This window comes from Chelonia mydas, chromosome 9, assembly GCF_015237465.2.
Source record: "Chelonia mydas isolate rCheMyd1 chromosome 9, rCheMyd1.pri.v2, whole genome shotgun sequence".
Lineage (NCBI taxonomy): Eukaryota > Metazoa > Chordata > Testudines > Cheloniidae > Chelonia > Chelonia mydas.
In genome coordinates this window covers 5,916,321-5,924,688 of record NC_057855.1, presented here as the reverse complement: position 1 = coordinate 5,924,688, position 8,368 = coordinate 5,916,321, and the positions used below count along the sequence as shown (strand labels likewise).

The window sequence follows — 8,368 nt, the reverse complement described above, 5'->3', positions numbered from 1 at the left end:
ACCAGCCAGGCTGCTTCCAGAAGGACCGGTCATTTCTGCACAGCAGCCAAACCCCACAGCATAGAGCTCTCCCCTTGGGGGTTTTATTTGTAACACAGCAACACGCTGTACAATAGCTTCTCTTTTGCTCTGTGCGTGGCCATGATTCTTCGCCCACGACCATGTCTTCCCCCAGAATCATGGTACTGCTGCTAATGCCCTGAAAAGCAGGCCAGAACCCGACTTGTGAGGGGAATTCATTTTACAGCTGAACAGTTGAGTAATAAACTCAGGTGTCCTCACAGGGCAAAGCCTTACTTTTATTAGGGTCATGCAGTGGTTTCAGAGTATGGGCTCCCTTCACTTAACATAGGCCTTTCACCTCATAGGTGTTGACAGAGTGGTCAACACTCGCAATTTTATGGTGAGATTCATGATACCGTGAATAGGAGACTTTAACCAATATCCTTGACAGCAAGGTTTGAAGCCTGGCCTATCAGACCCCTAGCTTAGGCCTCCTGAGTTCAGCAACTAAAGGAGGACTCAACACACCGCTTCAGAGGGTGATACAACTGTGCTAGATGTCAGGATCACCACGGACATCAGGAATCCTGGTCTGGGGAGAAAACACACCACCACACTTAGCCTTGGTTTGGGGAAAAGAGGGTAGCTTATTGGTTAGAGGCAGAACGTACTTTTATCATCCTATCTGAAAGGCAGTGTGATGGCGCAGCTAAGAATTGGATCTCTTATGTTACCATGAGTCTGGGTTCTTATTCCCAACCGTGCTTGCCGTGTAATCACTCTGTTAACTGTGAAATGGAACTGTAGCTCATACTTGGATGCCTGGCCTTGATTAATAAGGGTAGAAGGGAACACAAACCAGTCGGCAGAGGTGAGATCTGAACTCATGGCTATTGCCTCCCCCAGTTCAGGGAACTTCCCCATAGCTTACCTGGGTATTTGGTGGAGGAGACTAGTGTCTCTCTGCCTCCTCCAACAGAGGCTTTATACCTGCGGATGTGTTACATCATCAGTGCTAAATGCAACTTCTCCCATCCCCCAGGCACCTACACGGAGCCTTCTGCTGTCTTCCTGGAGAATCTGATTGGTCTGCAGTCTCCACCACCGACTCCCAGTGAGCCCATCCCTGGTGAATGGGACAAGCTGTGATGGAGTTTGGCCGTTTGGCTGTGACCAAACAGCGCCCCTGTCCCACTTGTACTTGCATTGCCTCTGGCCTGCGGAGAAAGCCAGAACTCCAGGCTGTCGGAACAGGAAGCTGTTCACCTTAAAGAACGCAGACTCCTTAGCCATACAGGATGTGGGAGCAGCCCAGCACTGGCACCATCAATGGGACCAAGGCTGAGAGAACTCCCTGAAAACGTTCTTGTCTGGGGCACTATATGAAAAGGCCAGGGGTGAATGGACCTTGCCCCGTCGTGTCAGTACACAGTGCTAGATCGATGGGGAGAGGGATTCGGCAAGGTTTTGTTTGGAGGCAGATAAAGCTGGAGTTGCTTAGAGTCCTGGGCACGGGCCCCTTTTTGATCCACGTTTGGAGGTTAACAGGGCAGTGAAACCTAGCAGGGTGATTGTGCCTGAACGGAGCAGCGAGCCCTCCTGTTCCCTTGGGACGGTGCAGCCTTCGCCAGGGTCCGTTGAGAGGGTGGAGCAGCCTGATCCCAGCGTTCAGGAAATTGTGCTTTGAAGGAATCCTAAAAGTTAGAGGGAAGAGCCCTATTAGCTCTCCTCTAGTCCATCACCAGCTGCTCCCCCTTTCTCTCTGGCCTCCCAGGCACGCACATGCCCCCCGCCGGTTCACACAAAATGCTGCTATGGTTTGAACCCCCCCTCCTGGCTCCCCCTCTGCTACCACATCATATTCAAGCTTCTCCTCACCGCCTGCAAAGCTCGGCAGAACTCTGCCCCACCCTGCTTAACCGGCCCCTCACCATTGCCACCTCTGCTCTGGCAGCAATGCCAGCGTCATCCGCCCACACGGGTCAGCTTCTCTCAGACATCTCCCATGCCTTCTTCCACACTGCCCCCTGCGCCTGGTCCAGCCTCTGTGACCTCCTCCTCTCTGGATTTAAAACCCTCTTGCAAACCCCCTTCTGCTGTGCTACTCAAGGAACTGAGCTGAACTCAGACCATGAAGCCCAGGACACTGGGAAGGGTGACCTTTCTCTGTCACCGGCCTGCAGGGTGACCTTGGACAGCAGTTCCTGTTTTTTAAAATTTCATGATTTTTTGGAGCTTGACTTGTGAGTTATGAATGCTTGGAGCTGGTGACATTAGCTGGCACTCAACACCCTCCCATACCTACAGAGATTCAATTCCTTTCAAATTCAAACCAACCATAAGAAATGAAACGTGGGAAGCAAATGACAAGATGCGCCACTTCAGGCTAGAGAGTTTCCTCCAGAATAATCAGGGCTGCTTTTGTGCGACTCCCAGAACTGTGCTAGGTGCATTACAAAACATACAAGGGTACGTCTACATTGCAAAAAAAAAAAAAAAAAACAAAAACACCCCACACAGCAAGTCTCAGAGCCTAGATCAGCTGACTCCGGCTTGTGCTCTGGAGCTAAACACAGCAGTGTGGACGCTCCGCCTGAGCTGGGCTTTGCAACCTGGAAAGCGGGGAGGGTCTCGGAGCCTGGGCTCCAGCCCGAGCAGAAACGTATACACTGCTATTTTTAGTCCCATAGCTCAAGCCCAAGTCAGTTGATCCAGGCTCTCAGACTCACTCCCATTGGTTTGTTGTTGCTGTGTAGACGTAGATTCCAGACTGAAGAGTTCATGAGTTTAAAATAGATCCAGATAATGATACAACTAAACAAGAAATCACGTTTTTTGGCTGTGAAATATTTTAAAAAATATTTAATGTTTGATGTTAAGGGTTTAAAATAAATATTTAAGCAGCTGTAAATATAAAGAAGAGTCCACTGTCATTACATAATTCCTCACATGAAAACTGTCCCAGGACATTTTGTCTGCCCTGCTGTAAGTGATAAATGGTTTGAAGTTTATACATACACACAGGCATGCAAACAGAGAATAAACTCCAAATTTTAATGTGTGGGGTTTTTTTGTTGTGTAGTTTTTTTGTTTTTGGTTTTTTATTTTGGTGGCAGTTCAGATCTTAGCTGGATATAGGAGCTGTAAAAAAAAAAAAAAAAAAGAGAGAGAGACACAAACATTAAGTCTCTAATGCAAAAATGCATAATTTGTAACAACATTTATATAACTGCAGCACCTAGGAACCCAGGGATGGGCCCGGATCCCACTGAGCTTGGTGATGTACAAACTCTGAACAAACAGACTCTCCCTGCTCCCAAAGAGATTATAATCTAAGTATAAAACAGAGAGGACAGATGGACACAGACAGAAAGGGGAGACAAGGAAACAGTGAGACACTATTAGTCAGCCTGATAGGCGGTAATGTCAGTCCACCGGCAGTCCAACTGTTGTCAAGTTAATCAATTAATCATAATTAGAGCTGGTTGGGAATTTTTCAATTAATTTTTTTTGAAAGTTTTCACAAAAAACCCCACCCTGAGATCCCAGAACAGTCAATAGGCTGGGGTTGGGGCAGCAGCTGAGATTGGGGAACCCAGACACAGATCCCTGTTCTATCTAATTCAGAGCAAAGACTGGAACATGAGTTCCCCATCCCAGGTGAGTGCCCCAAACCTCAGACTACTACTGGCTATTTTGGGATGGGAAGGGGTGTTTATGTAGGTTTTTTCCCTCCCTCTTTTTGTGTGTGAAAACTTTCAAAAGGTCTCAGTTTTGTCCCAGTGCAGAATGGGAAAATGTCTGGAATCTCAACATTTTATGGGGAAAGGAAAAGTTTCCCAGCCAGCATTAATCATAACCTCTACAATACACCAGTGAGGATGCAACTATTCAATGGGGTTACTTGATATTAGATTCAAATCACCTGCCTCCCACAGTGCCTCTTCCCTCCCCCTGAAAAAAAAAAAAATCTAAATACCTCCCAGGGACATTCTCCATCAGATTATACCAAACCGTAGGCAGGTTGCATCACTCCTAGTGTCTATTTAACAGGATCATTGTACACATGGTGAAATCAGTTTCTTTCTATGGAGATAAACTCCACAGAGGGGGTAGCGTGTACTTGAATGTGCTAAACACAGTCCATTTCACTTGGAACAGGGAGTTCACAAACCTGCACTCTAGGTGCTCCATGTTACACAGGAACCTAGCGAAACTGATTCACACAAAGCCACATATCAAGATGCAAGATCTCTCTAGACCAGCTGGAGCACCCAATCGCCATATATACAGCCGTACCAAATTCAGGTCCGCTTTGGTCATGGGATTTTTAAAATCGTAAATTTCATGGTTTGGGATCTTTAAATCTGAAATTTCACAGGGTTGTAACCATGGGGTCCCAACCGTGGGGGGCGGGGGTGTCACAAGGCTATCGTCGGAGGGTTGCAATCTTGCCACCCTTACTCCTGTGCTCCAGAGCTGGGCGCCTGGCCAACATCCATGGAGCTCCCTGAAGCCAGGGGAGGATCCCCGAGGCGGGTCTGACCTGGCCCTGGGAGTGGCCTGTGCCGGGGAAGAGAGAGTCCTGTCCCTCCCTCGCCTGTCCGGGACTAGCAGTTGGAGCTCAGTGCACAGTCGCAGCCCCCAGCTCTGCCTCTCCCTGACTCCGGGCCCGCTGCTCAGGAGTTAAAGGGGCCACTGGCTGGCTGGCTGGGTGTGTGTGTTAAAGGGGCCTCGGGCTGGCTGTGTGTGGGTGTGACCACGGGGCCCTGGGCCGCCGCCCACTTGCCCACCCGTAAGGCTGGGCCTCCCTCCCTGCCCCCCAACTTGACCACCCCCCCATACCATGCCACCTTCACTTCCGCGCTGTGCCCTCAGAGGTGAGCTCCCTCCCGGCCAGCAGCCGCTGCTCTTCGGCTGACCAGCTCTGTGAACTCTAGTCTCCTCTACAATAGCCAGATTTCCTGGGGGCGACCAGATTTCATGGTCCGTAATGTGTTTTCCATGGCGGTGAATTTGGGAGGACCCTAACCATTTATGCTGCTACTTTGCCACAGCTTTTCAGAGCTCTGCCTCCCCCCTGACTTCTCACGGCAGCTGCACCATGCAAATCAAAATTCTGCTGATGCACAGGGATGGAGGGGACCTAGGAAGCTGATGCAAAGTCCTCTAAAGTCCCCGGAGGACTTGCCACTGATTTCAGAGGGGGTCGGATCAGGCCCCTAGCATGCAGTGTGACAAACAGGGCTAGGCTTGTTGTCGTCTACCGGTGGCCCTGAGCATTGGTGTGGAGGACAGCCTGGTAAATGCCACCCTGCCAAGGGTTAATGGCAACAGAAATACTGTAAGGTGAACTAAAGGGAAGAAAGGGACTGTCGCTGGATTGCTGTAGTAGCAGCTCTCCCTGCTGACGACAGGCAGTTTATGCATGCTCAGAATCTAGCTGCTAGCACGAGTTTTGTTATCCCATCGAGGGGAGCATATAATGCACCCCAAGGATTTGCGCAGCATTGCAGGACTGTGCGCGTGGCCTGGGGAGGAAGGGGGTGTCCTATAAAGATCTGTCTGGCCTAGCGTTTTCTATAGCACCATTACCACAGTATCTAAGCCCCCCGCCCCTCCCCACTGCTCTCCCCATCCTCCTTCCCCCAGCCCAGCACAGCCTGCTTGCAGTCCCAGGCAGGGAGGAAGGGGAATTTCCAAACTCCTGCCAGGGGAGAGTTGTGGGAGTGGGGAAGGCATCTCAGGCAAAAGTATCTGCAGGAGTTGGCCTGCCTGGGAGCACTCCTCCAACAAGTATGCTAGGAGCAGCCGGCGAAACGGGTTTGCTCGTGCAGTAGCAGCGGGTGGATGTTGCTATGAAGGGACGGGCTGAGATGCACCCACCTTCCAGGCACATTGCAATGCGGCCTAAGGGAGCCTGTCCTCATACCGTCTTTCATATCCTGTGTTGCACACACCCAAGCTGAGTCGGATGGTAACTGGATCCTGGGGAGTCATTTCTGGGGGGAGGGGAGGAACACAGTGTAAATGCCGCTGGCTTGGGGAGCATCAGCCGCAAGGTGGGGGCTGTGCCGAGCATGAACCACTGAGCAGAGGAGCCTGCGACACGCCTTTGCAGAAGAGCCACACCACCGTGCAGCCTCTCCCACCTGTTCTTCCTCCCAGCACATGCTGTCGCTAGCAAACCCAGCTTCTCAAGTGGACCACAGAGGGGATCCAGCCAGGCTAAGGGATCAGAAGGGACTCGCCGGCACCTATGTGAGGACTCTCCGGTCTCGAACCCAGGTCCCCAGACAATCCTCAGACGGCGACCTGCACCCAGCAGCTTGCTGGTCCCAGAGTGTAGGCTGGTGGACCCTCGCTCACCATAGGCCCCACCCACGAAGCTCCCAACAGTAGGAGACGTCCAGCCTCTCAGATTGGCTCAGACTCACTATTTAAGGAGGTGGCACAGGAAGTTGTCCAAGCAACAAGGTGAATCTCTGGCATGCAACAGGACCCTGCCTTCTCCACTACCTTCGGAGCCCTGCCTTGCTCCTGTCCTCTAGCCTTGATCCAGATCCCTGCTGCTACACTCCCCGCCCCCCCCCAGCTTGATTCCTGACTCTAGCTCTGACCCTTGGCTTGACTCCCCATTCTGTCCCCGCCTCTGACCTCCGCTTTCTGGCTCACGATTGCCAGCGCTGACCGCCTACGTCCCAGTTTATGACAGCACCCAGCTCTCTCCGACCTGCTGGGCAATGACTGAACGTCCCCCCCAAACCCTACTCAAACAGAGCCCGACCTACAATCCTCCTCGGCACTGATTTAACATGCCCCCTGCCCTCACACCAAGTAGGGCTGGTGGACTGGGGCAGGTTGCCCCTATGTAAAAGGCCCAGACATTTATTGACACCACCACATAGTTCCCCAAAGACCCACGGACACCGACTGGATGGCCCCTGAACCAAGACTTTCTCCTCAGAGCTCTCACACACATGCAAGATGCCTCCTCTCCCATCTCCTACTCAAGCTCTGTCTAGCACATGAGCTCAGCTTCCCAGAGCTGCTTCCTCCTGTCAGTTAGCAACAAGGAGCAGCAAATCTACAGGGCTCCGAGCCACGCAGCTCGAAAGAGCAACTCCTGATGTACTTTCTTGAAGGCCCTCCTCAGGCCCTGCAGCACCATGGGTTGCTGAAAGGGATACGGCGGTTCCCCTTCCCCAGTCTAGTTTCCAGCTCATGTGCCCCCCATGCCCATCCCAGCCTCCCAAATACCCCCTTGCTCAGCTCCACCCTGGATGCCCACATCCCTGATTTTCATGTCTCTCTGGTGTGTCTCTCACTCCTAACTCTGCTTTGATCTCTGCTTCCCCTCTGCACCCAGCTCAGACTTCCACATTTCCTTCCACCCACCTAGCTCTTCGTCTCCCCTCCCCAGCAAGACCTGCTCTTAAGTCCCCCTTCACATGATGCCTAGCCCTGTGTGACCTCTGACCCCTCCAGTACCTTCTTGGCCCTTCAGAACTTCTCTCAGGGCTCTGCAGGCAGCTCTCTTGACCTCCAGGGTCCCGTCTGGCTGGCCTGGGCTATAAACAGCTGCTTCCACCACCAGTTCCTGGAAGCCACCATCTAGCAAGCACTGCATTCTCCTTAGCGCCCCTGCCGCCCGTTCTGGTTCCACCTGCTGGTGCTGCAGGTCTGGCTGGATCATCACCAGTACCAGAGCTGCTGGCATGCAGGGAAAGAGATTCCTTAAGTTCCAGAGTGTTTCATCCAGGTGTTCCCACTGCATGAGCTGCCTCAGCGTGGCCGATTGCCAGAGCATGAAGACCAGCTGTGGTTGCATCTCCTGCTCTTCCTCCTTGATTTCCTCCTTCCGGTGGAGTTTGGCCTCTAGGTCGATCCCTCTGAAGAGCGCCTGGGCAAAGTCCATCTGCACAAGCGGGGCTGCATCATGTACGTCGTCCATCTCCATCACTAGCACCTGGCCATTCCGCCTGCCCACAGTGTCCAGCAGAGTCAGGAACTGCCCGTGCACTGGCTCTGCCGGGGAGCACACAGGCATCCCCCCTAGCAGCTCCGACTCCATATCTTCCTCCCAGACTACAGCGTCACTAGAATGGCAAGTGGCTTGTTACAGGGAGCGTAAGGGAAGCCTATGCCAATGTTTCTGTGGGAGTGGAAAGTGTGTGCAGAGAACAGCTAAGGCTCTGTGGGTCCCAGCCCAGGTAGACAGACTCACCCTAGTTCAAAAAGAGCGAGCACATAAAAACAGCAGTGTGAACATTACAGCATGGGCTAGCTGCCCTAGCCCAAGCCTGCCCAGCTAGCCCAAGTCACAACATCTACAGTGATTTTTAGCATGCTAGCTCTGCTTGAA

The 8,368-nt window shown here is 52.2% G+C and overlaps 1 protein-coding gene across 2 annotated transcripts; it reads right to left on the bottom strand.

Moving 5' to 3' along the window:
* Positions 1 to 1,859: 1,859 nt before the first annotated feature.
* LOC114019005 (uncharacterized protein C2orf72 homolog) lies at positions 1,860 to 8,156 on the bottom strand. 2 transcript variants are annotated; one of them, XM_027820279.3, is made up of 3 exons: positions 7,495 to 8,156; positions 5,890 to 6,005; positions 1,860 to 3,144 (listed from the first exon to the last, which is right to left on the bottom strand). In XM_027820279.3, the coding sequence occupies exons 1-2, from the start codon at positions 8,075 to 8,077 to the stop codon at positions 5,914 to 5,916; spliced, it is 675 nt and encodes a 224-aa protein (XP_027676080.2). In that variant the 5' UTR covers positions 8,078 to 8,156; the 3' UTR covers positions 1,860 to 3,144; positions 5,890 to 5,913. The 2 variants fall into 2 exon arrangements, with proteins under 2 accessions (XP_027676080.2, XP_043378316.1); XM_043522381.1 differs by lacking the exon at positions 5,890 to 6,005.
* Between the last annotated feature and the right edge of the window lie 212 nt (positions 8,157 to 8,368).

What these genes read in the sequence shown, in the direction of transcription:
- LOC114019005 (XM_027820279.3), bottom strand. Translation starts at nt 8,077, where the DNA reads ATGGAGTCGGAGCTGCTAGGGGGGATGCCTGTGTGCTCCCCGGCAGAG. An exon ending in AGTTCTGAAGGGCCAAGAAG is followed by an intron (nt 6,006 to 7,494) that starts GTACTGGAGGGG and finishes CCCTCCCCCCAG; the next exon opens with AAATGACTCCCCAGGATCCA.